The following is a 24,727-nucleotide window of genomic DNA, read 5'->3' on the forward strand; positions in this document are numbered from 1 at the left end:
TGTTCCAGGGCAGGTGGGGCCTGCCTTCTTCTGACCTCTGGCACCAGGCTCACATGATGCATTACACATAAGCAGGCAAAACACCCATATACGTAAAAATAATTAAATCTTTAAAATAATAAAAATAACCCAAAGGACTGGTTAAAGAGTTCAGGAGGATCTGCTCTAACAGCCCCTCTGGAAAAGTATCACTTCTGGAGTAAAGAGGTCCTGGCCACTCGTAGCCTGCTACTTAGTGTAGGGCCCCGGGCTCGTCCATTCTTGTCACCCTAGCCAGCAGCCCCGAGGCCACATTAATCATGAGCTGCAAGTTCCCAGTCACCAGCTGCTTTATTGAACACCGTATTTTTAGCTTTAGAAAGGAAGGTTTCACATTCATGCCCATGATTGTCAAGGTCCCTGGGCCTAGCCAAGACATCCAATCAGAGGACAGACCTGGCCACTTCAAGGTCTTGAAGGAAGGAAGGAAGGAAGGTCAGTATGTCAGAGTTGTAAAGACTCCATTCACAGGATGAGGCTCGGAGAAGCGGCCTTGCCATCTTCAGGGGGCCTGCCCTGCAGGTCAAGTCAGAGAAGTAGAAAGGTCAGATCTTGTAACACATAAGACATAATAGAAAGTACAGAATTCCAGGCCCAGAGAGTGACTTCCTTCCACAGACAGCAGGACAGGCTTCAAGCAAGGGAAGGTGTGGCTTGCCAAGGCCATAAGGAAATGAAGGCACTCATGAACTAGGACTGGGCCAACTGCTGTTCAGGTCGCTCTCCAGGCTGCCCTGATGGTTGAGAGAAATCGTCAGAGAGCCCATCGTGACATAATGCTCAGGAAATACCAACCGGACAAGACAATGACCACTGTGCCCAGAAGCCAGACAGTCCCCGTTATTCTCAGGGCTGTCCCCACTCTCCGAAAGACTTCTGCTACAAGCTACACAGAGAGTGTGGAGAGACAGCATGGGGTGGTTGCTGCAACCCTGCAGAGGTATGCTCCCTCCCAAGGGCTTCTTCCACAAGCCACGCACAAAGTCAAAGAGGGACAGGGTGAGGTGGTTATTGTGCCCATGCAGAAGCATACCATCAGCCTGTGGTGGCTATTGGTATTCCTTGTAGAGCCGTTCCAGAAGTTCCTTCTTCTCGTCCTCTGGGAGGAAGCTTGACTTCGCCGCATTGATGTTCTAGAAGGGAAAAAAACGTGGAGTCAGAGTGCAAGGGAGGGAGCGACCTTTTGAGCAAGGGCAAGGGGCACTGTAGTGGAGACCACCGGCCTCATACTCAGTGTTGGATGTGGGGCACAGGCCTTGCTTGCAGGGATTCGCTCAGACGTCTGAACCCAAGACCAAGGTCTTAGCCTAGGAACAACCTAAATGTCACAAAAATCTCCAGTCACACCTTTGTTGGCAGAGGGGTCCCCTAAGGGACTCAACCCAAGCAAAGGCTAAGCTGCCTGGCCCCTCAGCCAGGATGCTGGTGCTGAGGCATCCCTGTGGACCGCTTTTGGTGCTAGGCTCAGCATGGCAGGTCGGGCCAACCCATTATTGGTCTCCAGAGGTCCTGGCAATCTACGCTGGCACATGCGCACATGCACGCACCCGAGCCAAGTGTCAAGCTCACAGCTCACTCATACTCACCAGTCTCTTGAACTCCTCTTCAGTGAAGCCCATGTCTTTTTTCACCATCTGGTAGTCAGTGTCCACGGTGGACTTGAAGATGAGGGGGTCGTCCGAGTTGAGGGAGTAGTTGGCCTGATCATCTTTGAAGCTAGGGGAGGGGCCGGGCAGGAAGAAAAGAGAGACTCTTTACTCCAAGAACCATCACTGCCAGTCCACCACCTCCCTCTTCTACCTTTGTACAACACAAAGGGTTGCACCCTCCTATTAAAGAGGAATGCTGGGAACTGATTTATAGCCAGCTCAGAGGCAAAGGCAGAATGGCCTGAGGTGACAGCCCCAGAGAAGGTGGTCTGGAGAGCTGGCAAAACAACAACCCCTAAGCTCTGGCCTCACCCCTCTCAGTCCTGGAGCATGGCTAGCACCCTACCCTCCTCCCCAGTCAGTCCTCAGCCCCTTGCCACATGGCTCTTATAATATAGCATGGGAACTTCCTGGCACGGCACAATCCCGCCCGCCATCTTGTTGAGCTTGACCGGTGTCTGCTAGCACCAACCTTACTCGCTTGGATAGTACTATTCAACACTTTCAAATTCTTACTGATTTAAGGATGCGGTTATGCATGCCACGGAACATGATTGGAGGTCAAAGGACAATCTGTGACTGTCAGTTTTCTGTTTCTACTATATAGGTTCCTGGGTTCAAACTCAGGTTGTCATGCTTTGTGGAAGGCACCTTCACCCACTGAGCCATCTTACCAGTTCCAGAATTTGACACTTGACTTTTCTCAAAGCACTATTCCTAGGTATCTCTGACCCCATACTTTAAAAAAAAAATTATTTTAAACTTTTGCTTTTGTTTTTTTGTGTGTATGCCCATGTTCAGAGCTGGAGGAGGACGTTGGGTGTCTTTATCTGACAGTCTCCACCTTACTTGGGGTCTCTCATGGAACCTGAAGCTCACCATTTTGAGGCTAGCAATTCTCCTGCCTCCACTCCCCTCCCTAGTACTAAGGTCACAGGTGTGATGGCCATGCCTGGCCTTTTACGTAGAAGCCTGAACTCCAGCCTCATGCTTGCATAGCAAGCACCCTTACCCATTGAGCTGTCAAGCAGCCCTGGACACCTTGACATGTCTTTGACTTCTGTTTCTGCCTGTTCCTAATGTCACTGTTACAGGTTCTCTTCCTATTCATCTTGATCCCCATCTCCCAGTCTTTGTTCTTCAGCCCTGTATTTGCACAGATGGTTTGAACCTTCCCCCCGCCAGCGTGTTACAGACCCGTGTGCCTCCACAAGAGCTTCCATTTGGCCGTCCCACAGGCACCATTGCACCCATGCACTAAGGAAGCCCATGAGCCTCTTGTTAGCACAGCACAGTCCTTCTGTCTGTGTAAGCTTGGCTGACAGACCAGTGCTGACCTGCATTGTCAGCCCAAGTTCTTACCATCTGTACCCTGCCTTGCTCTCCTGGGGCCTGATAGGGACCTGGACTTAGGACAGGAAGGCCCTGTTCTTAGTTGCTGATGGGAACCAGGTAGTATGGGAGAGGTGCTCTGGGGAAAAGCTTGAAGCTAGCCTTCAGGGGAGCACAATAATAGCAATAGCCAGACAGACTAGCCTCATCTTCCCACAGCCTAAGAGACAGCGTTGGGTGACAAGAATGCAGAAGCTCGTGGCTGGTGAGCTGCGGGGCCCCACTTTACTAGTTAGTGGCCTCTGAGCGTCACAGTCCTCATTTGTTGGACAAGAAGAGCAACGCCTGCTTCCCAGCCAGTCAGAGTGACTTCATTACTAAGAATCAGGATGGCCAGGACCCCCATTCCCTCCCCTTCCTTTCCAGATCATAACCAGATGGGTCCCGGGAACCAGATCTCACCGAACAACTGCATGCGTCGTTTTGGGATTCCAGGCGCCAGTGAGGTAGCTGGACCAGGGGCAGACCTGCAAGGGGCAGGTGTGTGACTGGCATAGTGGGCCCAGGGCCAACCGGGTCAGGGCTGAGCCACCTGCTAAGGTAACTATCCTGACAGCTTTAGTGCTTCCTTGCCTCAGGCCCCATGAAACCTCCACCATGTGGCCACTCCCACTCAGCCTGCCTGTCCTGCCTCTGTCTGAAAGGTATGGGGTAGCCAGAGACACACCTCTCTCTCTCTCTCTCTCTCTCTCTCTCTCTCTCTCTCTCTCTCTCTCTCTCTCTCTCTCTCTCTCTCTCTGCCTTGGCATCTCACCTCAAAGTGCATGTTTTCTTTCAGTAGCCTGTTGTAGAGGGCTTCATCCTCTATTGTGTGGTAGCCGTGCCCCACTCTCTCTGTCTTGAGTATGTCCACAGCCTGTGGAGAAGCAGAGATGAGCTCAGTCCAGGAGCAGGAACAGAATCAGAAGAGGAGGCCCAGGGTCACTGGCTCCTTACCTCTCGCACCACCTCAGCAGAGCCCACCTCTCCAGCATGGACAGTCCGGTGAATGCCATCCTTCACTGCACCCTGGAAGGGGAACACAGGTTGGGTGTGGCTCTGAGAGGGCTCTAGCGAGCTCTGTCTCTGCTACACTTTGGGATCTGATTTTTGGCAAGTGTGACTGTCCCCAGAATCAGACTAGGCTACTTCAAGAAGTGTACAGGACAGTGTGGCCTGGTTTCCCAAGTCATGAATAGAGTAGAAACTTTTTATTCTGCAGCTTCTGTGCACTGATACTGTTTGAAGGATTTAGACACATTGTCTAATATTCTAAAGCAAACACTGTTACACTGTTTTAGGGTGGAGCTCATGAAGGTCAAGTTAACGTGACCAAGGCCTAACAAGAAGTTTAGAATCAAAGCAATGAGGTCCAGAGAAACTGCAGCCCTGCGCAAGGTCCCACAGGCCCAGGAGGCAGCTGCAGATTCAAGCGCAGCTCTCCCAACACCTAGTGGGGGCATTAGGTTATACCCTGTTCTGAGTCCCTAACCTCAGCCAAGACATACAGGGAGCCTCAGAAGGCCCCAAGCTCACCATCCAAACTCCCCAGGGCCATCCCCACCACTTCTCAGGCCCCAGGCCCACCTCGTAGGCTTCCACGTGGCCCGGGAAAAGGCTGCTTCCTTCAATGGTCTCATCCCCAGCCAAGTCCATAGCCACCACGGTCTTCTGATGGTACTTCTTACACAGCTCCAACACCTCAGGGGACCAGCCTGAAAGAGGTCCAATGGGACCTCATCAAACAGGAATGGAGTAGGGCCTGCCAGCCACCCCCTGCCCTAATCCTTCATCTGAGGCCAGAGAAAATATAAGATCCAGTATCTTCATATCCTGACTGCTGTATCCTCCCCACCCAAGCCTGAGTGCCCTTACCCAGAGGGACACCACCAACCATTGCACAAGGTCATGGCAGTGTTTTCTGAGGGGCTAGTCCATTGGTACTTACCAACCCCCATGGCAGACTTACCTCACCGAGAAGATAGAAAATTAGAGCCTAACATTTAGCCCAGAATATAACTCATGGGAATATTAGTTTATTGCTAATACCTCATGTGCTTTTATATTAAGAGCCCCATAAAGTTATTACGATGTAGGCCAATGAAATGGCTCAGCGGGTAAAGCCCTAAGCCTGAGACCCGAGTTCAGTCCCCAGGCTACATTGAGGGCTAGAGAAGAGACCATACCCTGTTGTAGCAGGCCCCATAACCTAGTGTCAGCCCATAGCTTTGGCTCCCACTAATCCTTAGGGTGGGGACATGAAGTGAGTGTGACTGTTCCCAGACATGGTGTGAACGAGCTCACGAGGGGGGATGTGACTTGCCCAGGGTCACAGAAAGGGCTCTGCAGTTTGAGCTTTGAGGGTTTGACCAGTAGTAGTAGTGAGGAAAGATTCCCAGATGCCTCAGAAATCAGACTTATCAAGAGTCTTTATGGCCCGGATAAGACAGGGCCAGACCACAGAGTCTTAGGTGGCATTGCATGTTTTCTCTATTGTCTAGGTTCCTTTGGCTGTGACTTCCTCTGAGTCAACGTGGTTGTCAAGACCCAGATTTCCTGTTAAGGAGGCTCAGAGTCACCGAAAGTTCACTGGTGTTTTTCAGAAAGCTCTAGAAATATGAGGCAGGGGACACTGGGATAGAATAGGTCCAGCCCTGTGGCTAGGCCAGGCAGCTGGCAGGGCGCAGCGGTACTCACTGGGCTGGTGGCGCATGCAGCACAAGATGGACCGGACCTTGATGCCGAATGCTTGCTCTCCCTCCTGCAGGCCCTGGTTTACAAGATCCACAACCTCATCAGGGGTGAGGTCTCCTCTGTGTGGGGAGAGGAGGAAGGAGGACTTCAGGCCAAGGGAAGGCCATGGGCAGCCACGGAACTGGAACAGGGAGGGGCAGCTTCGCCCCTGAATTATGTCTTCCGATGAGACACAGACATGACTCTAAGCTCTTATGCAGTGGCCCACTTCCTTAGAGCTGTCTGGACACTGCCAGATCCCAGTGTGAGGATGCCAGATAGCCCTCCCTATTTCTAGATGGAGTGGGGGCTGATTTGGGCCTGTTCAATCTCACTTTTCACGTGGTGTATCAGAATCATGGCTTAGAGGGAAGGAATAAGGGGTTCAAGGAGCAGGGCGTCCACCAGAAGACAGCAATGGGCCCGACGCATTCATTGAGCAAATGGCTTTAGAAGTTACCAGCTAAGCCAGGAAGAATCATGGCAGCTAGCCAAGGGGAGAGACATAACCTCAAGGAGAGGGATAGGATCATCAGCTTATGGCTGAGTTGAGTCCTCTGAGTCCATGGACCAGGCCAAGGCCAGGGCTCCAAGCACTCTGTCCTCTGCTCAGAGCCCCGCTCAGCCCCGCCCCTCCACTGTTGTCACTCACTCGGCCTGGTTCCAGGGGATTGGGTCCACTTTGGAGTTGGCCAGCAGGTGTGGGCTGTAGCGAACTTCCACGTACACCACGCCTTCCTTTGCCTTCATCTCCACAAATTCATAGGCGATTCTCTTGATGGCCTCCCTGCAGCCCCTGGGAAGGGAAAGACACAGGTTGGCAACAACCTTCAGCTCCTTGGGGGCTCCATAGCAAGCGAGGGGCCTGTTTCCAGCTCACAGGCTCTCCCAGCCTGGGCACCTGCAGAGGAGAGCCAAGCCCCCTGGGAAGCCCTGGTATCTCTTCTGTACTAATGAACTACAAACTCATTGTGGCCCCTTACCCTTGGTGACCACTTCGCCTTTAAGAGACATGTCTTCCAGTTTGCCCCAGAGTACTCCACTCTCCACAAAGCACTGAGAATGATTAAAAGTTGGGATATATAATTTTTTTTAAAGGAAACCAAAGCACACTGTTCCTCTCTTCTGAGCCCCTACGCCTTCCAATTGTGTAGAAAGACCTGACTCCATGCCAGCCCGGACATCAGAGTCACCAGCTTACCTAGCACCTTGTGTCACACATTCTTCCTCTAGCCAAGGACCTCTAAGCCTGTCTCTCCCACCTCAGGACTTTGGGTCACAGTCTCCTGGCACTCTGCTTGCCCCTACCTAGTGCCAGCTTAAGGCCCTCTGCCCAGGCCTCCTCAAACCACCTTCTCTTGGCATCCTTTCTCCATGCCTTGATCACCACTTGACAGTAGATACCCCATGCTTCCTTTTAGGGGCTATACCCCTCCCCCCTTGGCTCTTATGAAGCAAGGGTCTCTTCATCTATCTCGTTATGGCTGTGATACCGAGGCCAGAGGAAGTGCCTAGGACAGAGTAGCTACGTATTGGTTGAATAATGGATGCAAGGCTGGCAGGAAGATGGTGAATCCAGAGGGACTCTGGGATGGGAGAACTTGGTTTTCAGTCATGGACTCATAGTGTGTGTGATCCTGGGCTGGTCAGTTACCCTTCGATAGGGTTATCGTACGGGAGTTGTACGGGACCATCAGAAACCTCACCTGGGCCAGCAGTTGGACGGGCAGACAAATGCTATACTCGGTCTCAGCCAAAAGGCCAAGAAGTGATCAGTCACGTGCCGGAAGGGTTTTAGTGGCTGCTGCTGAGTGCGGGCTCCATGAGCAAGGCAGGAGTTACCTGTGAAGGCCTCTGTGGGCAGTGATCAAATGCTAATGGGCGGGCCTAGGTAGGATTCCCTCCGGAGTTAGGGATGGTAAGTGAGTGCTCTAACAGCCCTTGGGGAGAAGACAGGGCCCGCCTCTGGGGCACTGAGTCACTCCTAGGAGGTGGATCAGTGGGTGAGGGAGGATCGGGGTCAGCTCTGCCGCAGTGAAGAGCTCACTGCCTTTCCCAGTCCCAGCCACCCACAGCTCTCACAGTGCTAGTCTGATTCATTCTTCCAGTGGGTATTAAGCCCCCATAGTGGGCCCAGACCCTTAGTACTCAGTAAACAGGTGCTAGGATCCCAGCCTTCCCATCACCCAGTGACAGGAGAGCCAGGTGTCATACAATCTATGACAGGGGAATGCTATGGATACACATAAAGCCAGGAGGTCATATGGCCTGCCACAACATGGTCAGAAAGACCCCGCTGAGAAGGGACACCATTGGCTTTTAGAGAACAGTATTCCAGGTTGAGAGAACAAGGGCAGAGGATCTGAGGTGGGGTGGGTGGGGGTGGGGTGGGGGGCTAGTACCCAGGGGTAGGGGAGGAGTCAGCATCCATGAAAGCAGGAGCTCAAAGCTGTCGGACTTGTGCACCTGTCCTGTGGTTTTTGGTGTTTACTCTGAGCGACACAGAGAGAGGTTGGTAAATTTGGGTCAGAAGGCAGACTTAGGTTTCAGTCATGAGTTCTCTGGCACTCTCTCTAGTGACCATTCCTGGGCCTTCTCAGACACTGGTAATGGTCTTCACTCACCCAGTGACTGAAGACATCAGAGAAAGACCCAACCCCACTTCCATGTCCCTCTCCAATGTCTGCACTGGCTCCCTTCCAAAGGTCTAGCCTGGGGAATGGGGGACCTGGCTTAGGTCCTTCTCTGTTCTGTACCCATGCCTTTTTGTGGCCTCAGTTTATCTAGGACTAGGGCTCTTCCTATGAGATCTGGGATGGTGACATGGGTCTAGAGCACAGTGAGTTCTCTACATCAGTACAGGGCTTCAGCATGCAGAGCCTCCTCCGCCCTGAGACAGAAGCCGCCTCTGGGTGGGATAAGATTAGGAGGCACAGGAGAAATCGGCTCATGTGCTCACTGTGGTAAGAAGCAGGGTCGAGGTGCAGAGTGCCTTGTAGAACAGCTCAGGCCTGGTTTGGGTTCCAGGATGCTGCCGTGGGACACAAGGGTTAGGGAGCAACTTACGCGATGGCAGGCATGTAGTAATCGAACTTGGCCAGGAAGTCTGGGAGCGAGAGAGGCTTGTCCATGCCGATAATGTTGCGTAGTCCCTCCACTGTATCTGCCGGGAGGTCGATTCCTCTCTTCCTAAAAATAAAATTGAAGGTGAGGGGCTGCAGCCAGAGCTCCATGGGTAAGAGCACTGGCTGTTCTTGCAGAAGGCTGCCACTTGTTTCCTAAGGCGCACATGGAGGCTCTTGACCACCCGTAACTCCAGTTCTGGGGATCCAGGACCTTCAGGCCTCCTTTGCTGGCATCAGGCATGTATGTGCTCCACATATACTTGTGGGCAAAACACTCGAGGCACATAAAATGAAATTTTAAAAATGCATACACTTAACAAAAATAAATTAAAACAAACGGTGAGATGCCAGGGCAGGATCCAGCCAGGCCTCCCAGCGCAGCATGGAACAGACTGGTCGTTGCCCCAGTCAGAAATGAGCGCTCCTCCCACCTAGCTCCTCCCTGGGACAGCTGAAGAAATCAAACTCCAAGGCGTAGAGAAAGAGCAGAGCCCCCACCCCCAAGACTTCTGACCAGAAGCCATGAAAAAAAAATCACGCATCTCCCATCCAAGAACCGGCAGGCTGGCCCTGCTTGACTTCCAGGATTAAAATGCACCCGTGCACTCTGGGTGGAATAGCCAGAACAAGTCACTACCTCTTAAGGGACTGACAGGGCAAGGACTGTGGCGAGCCCATGACTTCCTCATCAGGTCCAGGGGCAGGCCGAGGCATCTGGACGTATGCCCAGAGAGAAGCTATCAGACACAATAGCTACTGTGCGGTGTCTTAATTCCCGGGACAGGAACTGGTAGCAGGACCTTTCCCTTTGCACTCCTGGCTGACATGTCCCAGCAGCCCGCCCCACCCAGCCTAGGCTTGCTGTGCTGGCCACTCAGCTCAGGACCGTCCCAACCCCGCACCACCACCTCTGCCTTAGAGTCTTCTTCCTACATCACGGGTTCTGCCTCCCCGTGGACTGCAGGAAGCTGGTGTGAACTTGGGGAGGCTTCCTCCTTCTGCGCATGCACTGCGGTCTCTGCCCACTGTGACTCAAATCCAGCCCATAGGATCCCTGTAGGCCTTGGTTTCTTCTATTTTATCATGGCTATTATTATTATTATTATTATTATCATTATTATTATTATTGGTGTGTGTGTGTGTGTGTGTGTGTGCGCGCGCGCGCGCACGCGCTGAGGGGCTTAGACTGCAGCTTCACAGCATGCAGAAGGCACTGGGTTCCATTCCCAGTACCACAATAAATTAAACAAACCCATGTTCCTCTAATTTCCCAGTAGGAAACACCAATGTCTCCCTGCTCCAGCTTGTGTGTCACGAATCCTCGCCAGTCCTAGGTCCCCATAATGCACCATGGGAATAGGATACCTGTCCCTGCTATGGTGCTGACTCAAAGAGGGAGGTTCTCAGTCCCCTCCTGGTCCCTCCAGGTTAAACTTTTTGCAGCTGGCCAGACTGCCTTAAAGCTGCCCTCCTAAAGCCAGATACAGCCACGGTGCTCCTGGAGAGGCTTCAGAGGGACACACCGATGACTGTACTTAGAGACAGCGGTCAGACTGCAGCCCTAAAGCCCAGTGCATGGCGAGGCTATGGCACCTGCAGACAGTCTGCAGAGTGACAAGAGAAGGGACAGTGGTGGCTCCGAGTTATACAATGATAACAACAGGTAGTGGCTGGATCCTCAGTATACTTTATAGAGAGGCCCACGGCGGTGAAGGGGCCTGGGGCCTCAGTATACTCTATAGAGAGTCACAGGATGGTGAAGGGCCTGGGAAGGAGGTAAGAGGCACCATGGATAGCAGGAGCCCAGGAGCTGGAGGAAGAATGGACACCAAGACAGTCACCAAGACAATGGGAGGGGTCACTGGCTTGGACACTGTAGGCTAGGGCCTCTACTTCCTTAATACTCCAGGGGAACCTCCTCTCCCCCGTGAGGGCCCACCGAGGCTCCACCCCACCTGGATACCCATGCCTTCTTGACCTGGCTAATAAGCCTTCTCTGACCCTTTAATAATGCCTGCCTAGAGCCCATCTCAGTGTCCCACCCAAATGAGCACAGCAAGGCCCTGAGGCAATACCTACCAGCCAAATGACCAAAGGCCACACAGAGATAAGGCCACAGGTGTCCCTCTGACACTAGAGCCATAAATACTGATACTAACAGCTGAAAGCGACCTTCATGGGGCAAACTAAATATTCCCCAAGTCTCGTTTCTCACGGCCGACCTCCCAGAAATCCCTGGTTTTATTGCCGAGAGTACTCCAGACTCTGCGGTACCCCTGAACCAAAACCCCGCACTGTGCTCAGAAGGAAGCCTTTGGCTGCCACGACTCCATCTTCCCCTCTATAAAGAGGGTGGGGCTGGACAAGAGAACTGCCTGCCTCACTGTGGGAAGGAGTCACTAACTTTACTCAGTGAGCACAGCCAAGGCGGTGTGCTTGTGCCCAAGACAGGAAGAGGCTGCTAGAAGGAAGAACAACATGGAGAAAAGGCCTAGTAGAGCTCTCCCAGGGAAGTGGGAGCCAAGCTGTAGAGTTGGGAGACCAATTGCCAAGTGCCACCTGGACACCCGGGGGGGCTGTCGCATGGACAGAGGTAGAGTTGCAGCCAGACACTAGAGACTGTGGGAGACAGCTGGAGGGGCTCACTTTTCCTGACAGCTCAGGAGGAAGGATGCTCACTTCCCACCTCAACCTATGGAGGCTGGAGTGGAAAGATCCCAGAACATAACCATCTTCCATCAGGGACCGGCTTGACTCCCACGGGGAACGGACAGAGCCCTGGGAATCTGTGGAGGGCCCTAAGAAGAGCTGTATGCTTTATGCAATCCTGGAAAGGACTGTGGTTGTTCATGGACTTACTTGCCATAGTACAAGATGGTTTCTGGCTTGATGGCTCCATCCAGGTGGACGTGCAGCTCTACCTATAAGGGGCAGAGAAAGAGCATGAGATGCCACAGAGTCCTTCAGAAGCCACCTTCTCCTAGACTTTACTCAGTATACTTCTTAAACTCTTTACCTAAGAGCATGCTTTTACCGAAGCTCACCTGTATGTGTTTTTTTTCGGGGGGGTGGTGGTCAAGGTGCTGTGTAGTTCACAGCTCAGGTTACTGGGGTGTAGAGAGGTTTAAGCACCTTGTCCAAAGTTACACAGCAAGCAAGCAATGGAAACGGGGAGGCAACCCTTGCTTTCCCACAGCTGGGGAGCAGCAGCAGCAGCAACACTCCAAGGTTTGTGATCAGAAGCACAAGGCCAGCTGTGGTCGCAGCGGGGGCCAGCCACTACCACATGAGAGCCACTTCACTCAGCTCTTGAGTTTAGCAGAAAGCCGACTGCAGACTCACAGGCTCTGGGGCCTTGAAAGAGAGCTCAGTTCGTAAGGTTCTTCCTACTCAAGCTGAGCTCAGTCAGCAGTCACATAAAAAGTGTGGTGGCACACACCCATAATTCCAGAGCAGGGGAGATGGAGAGGGAAGGGTCCCTGGGGTTCACTAGCCTAACGGTTTAGCCCCCAGGCCCCCATGTGAGACCCTGTCTCAAAAATTAAGGTGGGTGGCACTTGAGGAATGACACCTGGTACTGACCTCTGGCCTCCACTTGTAGGCACATACGAATATGTGCCTACATACACATATGAATACCTGCACACACGCACACGCACATGTGTGCACATGTGTGCACAAACACACTGAAATAAAAGACTCCAGTGGGGGGCTTGGGATTTAGCTCAGTGGTAGAGCGCTTGCCTAGGAAGCACAAGGCCCTGGGTTCGGTCCCCAGCTCCGAAAAAAAGAACCAAAAAAAAAAAAAAAAAAAAAAAAGACTCCAGTGGGGCGTACAGCATATTTGCGTGTACAAGGCTCTGTGCTCCCAACTCTGGGACTGCAAAGTAAATACGTAAGTACCAGGCTCTGTTTCACAAACAGATGCTACTCAGGCCTGCCTTAGCAGGCAACATATTGACAACTAAGTCTCTCTGATCCTCTAGAAAGGGTCTTGGTGACCAGCCCTTATTTGCCCGGTCCCGTGTATGACGCCTTGTCCACAAAGCTGAGAGTACACATAGGGGCTCTGTAGAGAGTCCATCTGTCTGGACTCCCAGCTCTGCACTTGTAAGTCCTAAGTGTCAACTGAACAGTGTGGGATAGCTCACTCCTGTGCAAAAACTACGGCAAAGATTTTAGGCAGTGAATGTGGAGAAGTGTGGCCCAAAGGAAGCTATAAGTGCCTCCAGGAGATGATGATTTCAATGGCTGTTAAGTAGCACAGGTGTTGGGAGCCTGTGCCTTGAGGGACTTTGTCATCTGCCTGATCCAGGTCCCGAAGGAAACTTCCCAGACAGAGGGAGACCCAGACAGTGATAAGAAGGTTGGCAGGCCTGGCTGGAAAGAGGAACATTTGGGAGCTTCTGGCCCAAGGGATAGCCCCTAGAAACTGTCACTAAACATGCTTCCAGCAGAAGAAACCAGGTCCAGGGCAACAGGGGCCAGAGGTGCCAAAACCTCTAGCTGGTAAGACCTTAGAACAACCAGATCACTCCAATATTTCACTCTGTGCCTCTGGGTTCCTGTGTCACATGGGGAGAATAGTACACCTTTCTCCAGGTCTTCATGAACAGGGCCCACAAGGATGGTTGGTCACGAAGCTCCAGGCATATAGCAATTGCTAAAATTGTGCCGTTTATCACTTAAACAAACCACAGTGTCATGTAGCTCAAGCCGGCTTTGAATTTACCAGACAGCCAAGGACGCTCCAGAACTCTTGGTCTTCATATTGTTGTCTGAGACAGGACCTCACTCTATTACCCAAGCTGGCCCAAGATTCACAATTAGCTCAGGCTGGCCTCAAACTTGCAATTCGCCCACATTAGCCTGCCCGGTGTTAGGATTCTGAGCATGAGCCGCCACACCCAGCACTGAGGACTTTTTCATTTGAGGAAAAATAGTTGAAGCCCCTGCTTGTTGCTGAGGCTACAGGAGCAAGCAAGAGGGTCAAAGTCTTGTTCCTTCAGCACGCACAGTCCAGCAAGGGACAATCTAGAGACGTGAATAAATGTATAGTGTGAACCAAGGTGCTCCCACCGGAAACACTAATGGTGCAAACAGCCTCCCAGAAAATCCGAGCCATGCACTGAAGTGTGCAAAGGAACCAACAGGCGAGTGAAGGTGAGGAAGGGACAGTTCTTCTGTTGTTCTTCCAGCGGAGACAACAGTACGCACAGAAGCCTGTGACAGGGCAAAGTGGGGGTGTTTGGGAGGAAGGGAAACACTGAGACCGTGAACAGTAGGGCAGAACCACCCAGGAGAGCTGTGTGACCACAGAAAGATGGGCTTTTTTGGTGAGAGCACAGAGGGGCCAGCTTGAGGTGTGAAGCTATCGAGAGAGGTAGGCCGAGAAAAGCTACCACATACAAGTTTAAGGCTGGGGTCTAGGACCAGGCCCTGGCTTAAGCCGGCACTTAGTGCAGGGGAGGCAGAATCTGGAAAACAGAGGCCAGAGAGGAAAACAGACTGGAGAACATAGCACAGAGGCTGGTCCTGGTGGCTTAATCAAGGAGGAGCAGTAGCCTCCATGGATCAGAACATTGGGCCAACCATGGGACGCTGGAGTCATATCTCAAGCCCTAGAACCAGCAGCAAGGACCTTGGACAGTGACATAAGAACTCATGCACAATTTTAGACGGCAGCACATGGAATCATCCAGTCTTGGAAAAACTTACCCCAGACTCTGGGCAAGCCCAAAATGTGCTCTCCTGTCCTGGTAGCGGAAGTGTTCTGATGCTCAAAACAAGAAGTAATGTGACCGCAGAGGCAGAGATTGGAGCCTCGAGGCCACAAGCCCAGAAGGCCTGACCCTACCAGAGGACAGAGAACCAAAGGACTGATCCACTGAGCTTGTGGGGTGAGCAAGGCCCTGCTCAGCACTTTGACTTTAGACCTGTGGCCTGTAGGACGGCAGAGTGTGGGTTGGGGGCAAGGCGTGGAACTGCCTTTATTTTGTCTTTGTGATGCTGGGAATGGAGCCCGGTGTGTTTTGTGGCTTCAAAGCCACTTAGCATGTGGTGGCCTGTTACAGCTGCCCCAGGAATCTCATACAGCCAGGCCCTGCCAGAGGTCAAGGCTGGCAGGACAGATCGGTACCCCTTAGTCTAAGAACGCAGGCTGCATGGACCTTTCAGAACACTGAGTAGCACTGGGAAGCTGTTGAAGTCTGGGCTTCAGCTGGATTAGTTCTGCCTCAGTCCTCTGGGTATGTCGGGCACAACCGTGTGCCTGTGTACTTTGGGGGTTCCAGATATGGAAGCTAAGTCCTTGCGCAGGCCTGGCACTCTGCCATTAAGTCACACCCTCAGTCCTGTTTTGTTTTTAAAATCTTTTGTTGTTGTTGTTTGTTTGTTTGTTTGTTTGTTTTTCTGAACGTGCACTCGAAGTTGAGGAAAGGGGGCTGGAACCCTGTGCCAGAAGCCTGAGCAAGGACAGATTCCATATTTGGGAACAGCAGGGATTTGGAAGGAAGTGGAGAAAATCTTGAACCTATGAACCATACTTCCGAACGGCTGACAATTAGCCCAGGAGGGGGAGGGGAAGATGAGGATCACACCGGCTCTGTGGGTCACGGATCTCCGGCCTGTGAGCTGAGGGATCAAACAGCGGGTCAAGGCAGGGTCTCTGGGCCCTGCATCTTCACCAGTGGGTGCCAGGGTAAGGCCACGCTGGGGAAAAGCACTTAAATGTCAAGATGGCTCCACAGTGTTCCCTGCTGTGGTGACAACAGCCAGGATGTGACCGCTCCACCTGCCGTGCCCCTGGAGACCAATGGGAACCGAATGGCTCTGGGAAGCTCCAGGCAGATAGCCAATGAGCCAGCTCTAGAAGCAGCCACACCCTCTTGGGTATGCTCCACCCTGTCCCCACTTAGCAGAACAGGAGCTCTCCTGAGGTTTGAGTCCCAGGCTCAATGACCCACAGAATCCAGAACCACAAGCTAAAAAGAAAAGCAGATATCAAGGGGTACCATGGGGTTGGGGATTTGGCTCAGTGGCAGAGCGCTTGCCTAGGATGCGCAAGGCCCTGGGTTCGGTCCCCAGCTCCGAAAAAAGAACCAAAAAAAAAAAAAAAAAAAAAAGAAAGAAAAGGAAAAAAAAGGGGGTACCATATAGAATGCATGTCCAGAAGGCAGGTTCGAAGGAGATACCCAGGGCAGAGCAGGCTAGAGAGAAGCAGGGCTCATGGAGTTACCGCCTGTTGGAATCAAGAAACCTGCCAGGAATTGCTCACAGAGATGGACTTTCAACAGAAATATTTTCAAAGAGGGGAGGCGCCTTTTAAAAGCTTTCTTTGGCTTCCAGGGTGGAGAGCAGGCTGGAAGCAAACCTCCACAGATGACTGCTAATGTGAGAGCCAGCTACGGCTGCACAGAGTATGCCACACTGTATGCCCAGTAGGTGCTTGGCAAGCAGGACTCCAACACACAACAGCTCCCAGAGAAGGGTCTCAGAGAATCAGGTTGGGGCAATGGATCCACTGCCCATCACGTTCCACAGAAACTATCATATGGAGCAGGGGACAAGGGAAGCAGAGGCTTGGGCCATCTCCACAGACAGCCTGTATTCCAGACAGGTATCCCAGTGAACATTCCAGAAAGCTGCCATTGAGAAGCCAATCCACCATCCCAGATGACCATGGGGGTAAGCTTGGAGGTACAAGCCTGTCCTCCTGGCCATATTCTGGGAAAAGGAACAGACAGGAAGTTCAACAATTGAGTGTCTATTGTGTCCTTGAAGGCAAGGATTCCACACCCATTTTACACAAGAGGAAACTGAGGCTTAAAGGAATCTCCAAAGATTCAGAATCAGACAGTGAACCCAAGTCTTCTCTTGAGCTCCTAATAACTGTCCTGCTGGCCTCATGCAGACAGGAGGATATGGCAATGGTGCCGAGGCTCTCAGAGCCCCCACTGTCATTAGACCCCCACTCTGAGTCTCTCTTCAGAGTGGCAAGGTTCACCCTAGGCCAAGTTGCTATTGCAACTGGATTTGTGAAGCGAAGCTTAGAGCGGTGTAAGGACCTCCCCAGGCCTGCACAGACTAGCAGTAGATCAGTGGTTCTTAACCAATGAGTCGTGACTCCCACAGGGGTCCCATATCAGATATCCTGCATGCCACATACTTACATTACAATTCATAACCGACACAATTGCAGTTATGAAGTAGCAATGACATAATTTCATGGCTGGGAGTCACCACAACACGAGGAACCATATTAAAATGTTGCAACATTAGTGAGGTTGAGAACCACGGCAGGACAGCAAAGTCAGAACCAAGTCTTTCTGTCTCTCAGGCCAGGTCTAGTTCATAGCCACAGCACTACCCTAACCCTGGGGCCTGGCCTCCGTCCAGCCCCCTGACCTCCCTGGAGAGGAGTGTCATGCATCTCTCTGGAGTCACTTGCAAGATTGGATCATAGTTGCCCATTATCTGTGAGAATAGCAGGAAGCCCTCCGACTGCTGCTGGAGACAGGAAACAGCTTAGTAGCTAACAGATAATTACTGTGTCCAAGAACTAGGGAAGCACCAAGAGATGTCAGCCACATAGGTGAGGTCCAGAAAGGCACAGTCACAACTCCCAGCATTCCTGGTCACAAGACATGTTGGGACAGAGGACAGAACCAGGTCAGGGATCTAAATCTCAGACACCTTGGCTACATACTCCCATATCTGGTTCAGGCCTATAGATGGCTTATCCCAATAGGACAATGTGTCCCCAGGCTTCCAGACCCTTAAAACACACAACCCTGTTCTCTTTTCTACATGTCCCCCCACCCCCGCCCTTCCTTCTCTCTCTCCTTCTCTCTCTCTCTCTCTCTCTCTCTCCTTCTCTCTCTCTCTCTCTCTCTCTCTCTCTCTGTCTCTCTCTCTGTCTCTCTCTGTCTCTCTCTCTCTTTTTAATTTTAATTTATTTATTTATTTTTTTGAGAGAGGGTCTCTATATATAACCTTAGCTGTTCTCAAACTCACTATGTAGCTGGCCTCTAACTCACCTGTCTCTGCTCTGGGATTCAAGGTGTGGCCACGCCTGCCCCCTGTTTTCATCTGCTTTTGCCTCTCCGAGAGCAGGGACCTGTCTGGGTCACCCTGCTGTGTCTCAGGTGCCTAGTATAGCACCTGGTCCAGCTCTAGTTCTGCCGAGTGTCAATGATTCACCCCCTCCACCACCCCAGGCTTAATGTCAACAATAGCAGCTCTGGTAGAGAGCCCAGGAGGAGCACCCAGACCCCCAACACCATGGCCAGATCACAGAGGAGCCACAGGTGTCCATAAAGCCAGCCCCAGTCCCTCCTTCCTGCCTCTACTCCAGGCAATGGCCTGGGTGGGGCCAGGGTCAGCTCCTCATGCCCTAAGGCCTCTCAGCTGGCTTTAAGGATAAAACTATCAAACAAGGTACCTTTCCTTGGGCCAATGAGCTGTCTCAGCCACACCTCCTTCAGGGAACCCTCTAAGCTCTGCCCTTTCTGGACTCCTATAGCTCTAAGGAGAATGGAAGGAGCCAAGGAGCCTCTGTGTTTCCTGAAACCTTAAGGTCACTGCTATTCATGAGCTTCCCCAGAAGTCCCCAAGTCAGTAAGGAGTATCTTCATCTGAGGGAAGTCTTATGACTTACTCCACAGTCTGGAAATTCAGTCTATTAACACCCCCCACCCCCATTTTATAGGTGATAAGACTGAGGCTCAAGAACTTGCTTTAGGTCCCAACAGTATTACAAACGAATGGATGTCACAGCCAGAGACTTGTACGACCCTAAAGCTGGAAGGTCCCCCACCCCCACCCTCACAGCAATATGCTTCCTTCATCCTGCAATGCAGGGTGCTAGGCAGATGATGGGCAAATGTGACCAGGATGCTTCTGGTCCCTAGAGACAGCAGCTGCCAGTGGCATGCCCATTCTAAGCAGGCCCACACGTGGTGTCTGTGAGACGGGTACACGTCTGGTTTGTGTTTAACAGGAAAACTAAAGCAAGGTGAGGTTGCTTGACTCCAGTAATTAAGTGTGAGATCAGAACTCAGCCAGCTCAGGCTAGCTCTGGCCACCAGAAAGTAGATGATACTCAGCCCTGCAGGCATTTTGGGGCATGGCTCACCCATATCCCTAGCCTCATGGTAATAGCGTTTAACCTCATTTTAAGGCTCCCCTTGTCCAAGGCTATCCCACAGTGCTGCCTTCCATAACCCCAGGAGGTACCACCACAGGACACTCAGGTCACCTAAGCAAATGAAGAGTCCTCTCAGTTCACAGGGCAGCCTTCCTGGGTATTAAATCAGGAGTCTGGCTGGCCTTCCTGCCTCCCTGTGTGACCACAGACCCCTTTTCCCCTTCCCCCTTCCCCTTCCTGGTCCTTCATTCTGCTTCTGTCAAACGAAGGCTTTTGCGAAACCAAATCTTCTGTCCCCTCCCCAACAACTGCCACACGAGTCAAAAAACAGGTGAGCGGCTCTCACCCAGGGGTAGAACAGGTGGCGCTGGTAAAGAGAGGCCCAAGAACCCAAAGAGGTGCACCTGGGGCTCTGTCTCCACAAGACAAGAAGTGAGGGTGCCCCAGAGTCCAGGAAGCACCCATTGTAACCTCCGAAAGAAACCACACCTTTGAAAGCCTGTGCTACCCACCAGGCACTGTAGCAGAAGCCATGGGCGTGTAGCTTTTCCCCAAGGCCCTGAACAGTTGTTTCTCTATCCCTCCTTGTGGAAGGAAGCTGAGCTTCAGGGTGTGCCTGAGGACTTGATGCTGCCAAGCTGAGAAGCAGGGGGCTCTACCCTAGTCTGTCTGACTAGGCCTAAGCTGCCAAGGGGCAGATTCTGACTCCTTGCTCTGTAACATTCCCTACTACCCTCCCCCGCTTTTTCAGCAAAAGGAAAATGAAAGATTATTAGCTAAGCGGTCAATAGCACCAATTTCAGTTTTCGGGCAGTCCGAGCTGTGGGCCAGCTCAGCTGCGGTCTGGCCTTGCTAATTTAGCAAGTTCTGAGTCAGTTTCCTCCTATGTAAATGAAGAGAGCAGGACTACCCCAGAGGCTAGCGTGAATGAAACATGACTTAGTGGTGATGCTAATTGTCCTCAAGGCGCTGTTTGACAAAGTTCCGGTGGTTCGGCCATCTGGACTGACCCCTCCCCACCCTTGATGGATACTTGCCTCACGCCTTTTGCTACACGTAGGCTTCTTACTGTTAAAGGCCTCTCCCTACGAAGCTAGAACAGGGATAGCAGAAAGCTAGTGTAAACAAGAGTGAAATGTACGAAAGCTCCCTGGAAAAACCAGCTACATAGAAAATTGAGTCTCTAGGACTTACCACTTAAATAAACATTTAGGTCACTAGAGAGCGTTGTTAGTAAGCATGAGATGGGGGATTTGAGAAGAATTACTGAAAGAAGAAAAACTTAGGGACATTTTAGAAGTTGGCGAGCTGTAATTGAATTGCTAGGTTTTTAATGTTCAACGTTAGAAGCAAGGAACTTGTATGAATAGGAAGAGATTTTGTTTTTAAAATTTCTTTTACGTATATGAATATGCTGTTGCTGTCTTCAGACACACCAGAAGAGGGCATCAGATCCCATTACAGATGGTTGTGAGCCACCATGTGGTTGCTGGGAATTGAACTCAGGACCTCTGGAAGAGCAGTCAGTGCTCTTAACCACTGAGCCGTCTCTCCAGCCCATAGGAAGAGATTTTGATCGTGCAAGTTTATGATAAGACTTGGTCCCTCCCTGAAGGCAAAAGTAAGCGGTTTTAGGAATGTTTTTCTGTTCTTCTCAGAACTGTAATAGATACGGTTAGAGATTGAACTTTTGTAGAAAGCCAAGTTGGATATAATAGGTAGCAGGAAATAACTTTTGATCTATTAATCTTATGCCAGACTGAAACAGAATCAAATTAAAATAGAGCCATCCTACCTAGCCTTTCTGTAACTGCAAAGTGGTATGACACTGATCTTAAGGAAGAAGAAACTGAGTTTAAAGAAAATTGATTTTATCATAATGTTAACTTTAGCTCCTGTCTCGCTTTGTTCCTCTTTCAATATTCTTATGTAATCAAGGAAGACTTTAGGAAAAAATGCATTTTGAAAAGCTATATAATCAATGCATAAAGTTTTCTGAGGAAATGATTTTATATCTAAATAAAGCTTGAAAGACACAAAAGTTGTCAGAGTAGGAGAAGCCATACCTCGATGTGCTTCCTCTCTGTCTCAAGAAGTGAAGACATCCCCTGTGTGATCCTTCCTTCCCCTCGCTCTCTTACATCACCCTTCTCCAGACCCTGCCCTCAGCCGAGGCTGGTCCCTGGCAACTTAAGTCATACAAATCAGCTAGACCACACTTGGTACAGAACAAACATCCAAGTGTGACAGAGCAAAGAGTCACTGGGCTGATGCTGTCTGTCAACCTGCAGAGGAGGAAAGACCCATTTAGAAACAGCCTTCCCGACCTGGGCCAGTTCCCTCTGAGTCGGAGATGTAAAGTGCACAGAGGGTGTTGCTTTGAGCAAACCTTTCTCTTCTCTACTCCTTGGACAACAACTCCCACTTGTGAATGGGATGCAGACAGCAGCCTGTTCAGTCATTCACTGATTCTGTGAATGAAACTGCTAAAGGTTCCTGGTACTCATAATCACTCCAAAGAGCCTCAGCTCTTATCACAGCCAGGGGTACGAGGTCAGCATGAGCCTTTAACACAGCAGCAACTGGAACCAGGGGATTTCTAGTCCTGCTTCAAGTGGGCACAGAGTGATAAGGGCTACTAGGTCATGCATGCACGTACACACACACTCTCTCTCTCTCTCTCTCTCTCTCTCTCTCTCTCTCTCTCTCTCTCTCTCTCTCTCTCTCCTCTTCTACAGTGCCCAGCAAGTACTAAAGAAGCAAACACGTAGCAAGCACTCAATCAAAGCAGCTAGCACGTGCCTAGGGTCTTTCTTCTCTAAGCAGGCTGATGGACCAGCAGTTTTCCATTGCTTGCGGGGCATGGCAAGAGTATCTCAATGCCACCCAAGCCTCCCCAGTTACAGCCTGCCCAGCTAAGGCCGGATGTCTTGAATGCACATCTAAAGTGCCCACACAAAAGCCAGGCATGGTAACTTACATTTGAGATCCCAGCACTCCTACTGTGAGATGGGAGGCAGAGACAGGAAGAATCCCTGGAAAACCGGTGCAGCTCGCCTGGAGTTCCAGTGGTGAACAACCAAGACACTGTATCTGTACACACACACACACACACACACACACACACACACACATACACACATACACACACACATACATACACACACACACACACACACACACACACACACACATACACACACACATATATAAGAAACAAAACAAACTCTGGCCAGTTTCATCTGCTCACCCTGAAGTTGTCCAAGCTCCAGTCCTAACTGGTGTAGACATGAGAAACCAAAGAACCCAGCAAAGGTCCCTGGCTCAGGTAGATGCCATCTTATCCGTAAAACATTTGCAGAGATCACCCATGTAAGACGGGGACATGGAATTTCTGCTTATGTTTTGTTCTTTCATCCAAAACAAGGTCTTGCTATATAGTTCAGGCCTGGAGCTCAAAAATCCTCCTGGCCCAGCCTTCCAGATAATAGGGATTACAGGTATGTATACTATGGTGCCTGGCTTAGGGAATGGGATCCAATGCCGGCTCGTCTCCCAGCTTAGCTATATCCTAACTAAGCTTTCTGTACCTGCTTCCCCATCTATCCATGGAGACGGCGCTGGCTACCTCGCAAAGTCAAGGCACTAGCTATGTGTAGTTTTGGTGTTACAGGCTGGGCCCTTGTTAGCTTCTCGTACAGGCTGGCCAGGCTCTGACCACAGTGGCTCCTTTCCACTCTGCCAGTCACAGCAGCATTCCTTCCTCACCATGACACGAGACCTGTCCCACCTCAGACATAGCAGCCCAACATGCTACCTTTCTGCTTGCCCACCTCCTAACATCCAGACACCAATGCTAACAGACCTAGAAGTGAAGTCCTTTCTCCCAGGTGTGGAGTGTAAGACCCCAAGGGAAGAAATGACAGGACAGCATGGATCAGATGACAAGACCAGGGCTCATGACATATTGGCCCTCCGCCAAAGAGCTGTTACAAAAGCGCAGGTGCCACAGAAGTGTGACCTGTCACTCACTCTAGTCACTCCCAAACAGGGGATTTCATCTTCCCTTTAGGTTCCCGTCAGGAGAGGTGGCTCCCCTGACCAAGGGTGGGGAGAATTCAGGCTGTTAAAAAAGAAAAAAAGAAAGAACAGCCTTTGATGTCTAAGCACACTGATTGTGGTCAAGAGCACCAGACAAGATGTACAGCAGGCATGGGTTGGGCAGGAAGAATTGCCCTGCCCTTCTAGCCTCTAGCTGGAGGGGCAGAGTGGGTTCCCTATGGTAAGTGCGTGGATGGCGGGATACACTCCCACTACCCTTCTTCCGGACTCCTCTGTGCACACATACATAGCACAATATACACACTGGATTCTCACTAACACCTTTGCCATGTCTGCCATCGACACTCAGCATCTGTTTCTTGGAGGGGTAAGTCTCGGACTGATTGTCTCTGATTCCTCCCCCTGAGTCCTCAGTCCCACACACTCTGCTGACCAGCTCAATCTGCCTGGCTGACTACTGGTTCTAATCCCTCGCTGGACGGAATCTCTAAGGGCTGCAAATCTGGCCTTGGGGACCTGTTTCCAAGAAGCCACAGCTTGTGGGCAGACAGACAAGGGGTTCTCCTCTGGGGTCGAGGGCTACGGCTCCACCCCTGAATAAACCCATATGGCCAAAGGGCCAGGATGTGTAGGCTCCTCCCCAGCGTCCTGAAGCCTCTATCCCTTTTCTGGTTTGGATCCCACGGGCGCATCCACAAACCTAGGTTACCTGGTGCCCACAAAGTAATCATAACACTTCAGTATAAAGCCATACATTGAACATTTAACAGCCTTGAGGCCCATTCTACTAGAGTTCAGACATCCAGGTCCTAGTCCAGTCCCACACAGCTGCGCAGCCCCACCGCACTGGATGCCCACTTGGCAGACGGCGAGGCTAAGACTTAGAGAGGACCGGGCAGAGGCAGCAGCCGAACCCGAAGGCCGACTGGAGGCACTCCCAGGTTCGCATAAGCAGCAGCCGAACCCGAAGGCCGACCGGAGGCACCCCCAGGTTCTGGACGCTCCCTGCCACATCGTCTCTCGCTCGACATCCCGGAAGCAAGCTAAGGCCTGGGTCGAGGGGAGTCGCCTGCAGAAGTGCCCCGCCACCCCATGCTTCTAGGGCAAAAGCGGTCAGGGCTGGGCCCCGCTAAGCCCCGGGGCAGCCCAGGACAGAACCCGGACAACAGAGCCCCTCCATGCTCACTTTGGGCTTGTTGAATGCGGGCGTCTGGGCCATGGTGCTGAGCGTGCGCTCCGACTCCCTCCGCTGAAGCTCTCTGGGTCCGCGTTGGCTCGGTGGCAGGGTCACTTCCCGAGGGCTTTCAGAAACTGCGGCCCGCCACGCTCTTTTTTACCGGGCTGCCCCGGCACAGCCCCGCCCATGCCCCGCCCACACTGGAGACCCCGCCTTCCGAAACCCGGGCCCCGCCCTCTACTCGCCGGCAACCCTGGCGCGCATTTCACAGAATTCTGGACCCCAGACCTTTGCTACTGGCTACACCCTAGAAAACTCCTAGGTGAGATCCCTGCAGTCGCAACTCCTATGTCCTCACCGAGCCTGGCCCTTTCCCGGGCCCCTTCAGTACTGAGGCTTCCACAATTCCTTGGGCGCCTATTTT

At 51.7% G+C, this 24,727-nt stretch overlaps 1 protein-coding gene across 2 annotated transcripts; it reads right to left on the minus strand.

Annotated features, from left to right (window-relative positions):
* Window positions 1–311: 311 nt before the first annotated feature.
* Ada (adenosine deaminase) lies at window positions 312–24,421 on the minus strand. Of its 2 annotated transcripts, NM_130399.2 has the most exons (12): window positions 24,313–24,421; window positions 11,777–11,838; window positions 8,859–8,981; window positions 6,445–6,588; window positions 5,757–5,872; window positions 4,647–4,774; window positions 4,017–4,088; window positions 3,835–3,936; window positions 3,483–3,547; window positions 1,626–1,755; window positions 1,073–1,172; window positions 312–555 (listed from the first exon to the last, which is right to left on the minus strand). In NM_130399.2, the coding sequence occupies exons 1-11, from the start codon at window positions 24,343–24,345 to the stop codon at window positions 1,089–1,091; spliced, it is 1,059 nt and encodes a 352-aa protein (NP_569083.1). In that variant the 5' UTR covers window positions 24,346–24,421; the 3' UTR covers window positions 312–555; window positions 1,073–1,088. The 2 variants fall into 2 exon arrangements, with proteins under 2 accessions (NP_569083.1, XP_038960158.1); XM_039104230.2 differs by lacking the exons at window positions 11,777–11,838; window positions 24,313–24,421 and adding an exon at window positions 9,555–9,850.
* Window positions 24,422–24,727: the final 306 nt, after the last annotated feature.

Source organism: Rattus norvegicus, chromosome 3 (genome assembly GCF_036323735.1).
Source record: "Rattus norvegicus strain BN/NHsdMcwi chromosome 3, GRCr8, whole genome shotgun sequence".
Taxonomy (NCBI): domain Eukaryota; kingdom Metazoa; phylum Chordata; class Mammalia; order Rodentia; family Muridae; genus Rattus; species Rattus norvegicus.

Coding starts and splice junctions, on each gene's coding strand:
- Ada (NM_130399.2), bottom strand. CDS start 24,345: ATGGCCCAGACGCCCGCATTCAACAAGCCCAAA. Junction 6,589..8,858: donor TACTACATGCCTGCCATCGC/GTAAGTTGCTCC, acceptor TTCCCTTCCCAG/GGGCTGCAGGGAGGCCATCA. Junction 4,775..5,756: donor CTGCATGCGCCACCAGCCCA/GTGAGTACCGCT, acceptor GACCTCTTTCAG/GCTGGTCCCCTGAGGTGTTG.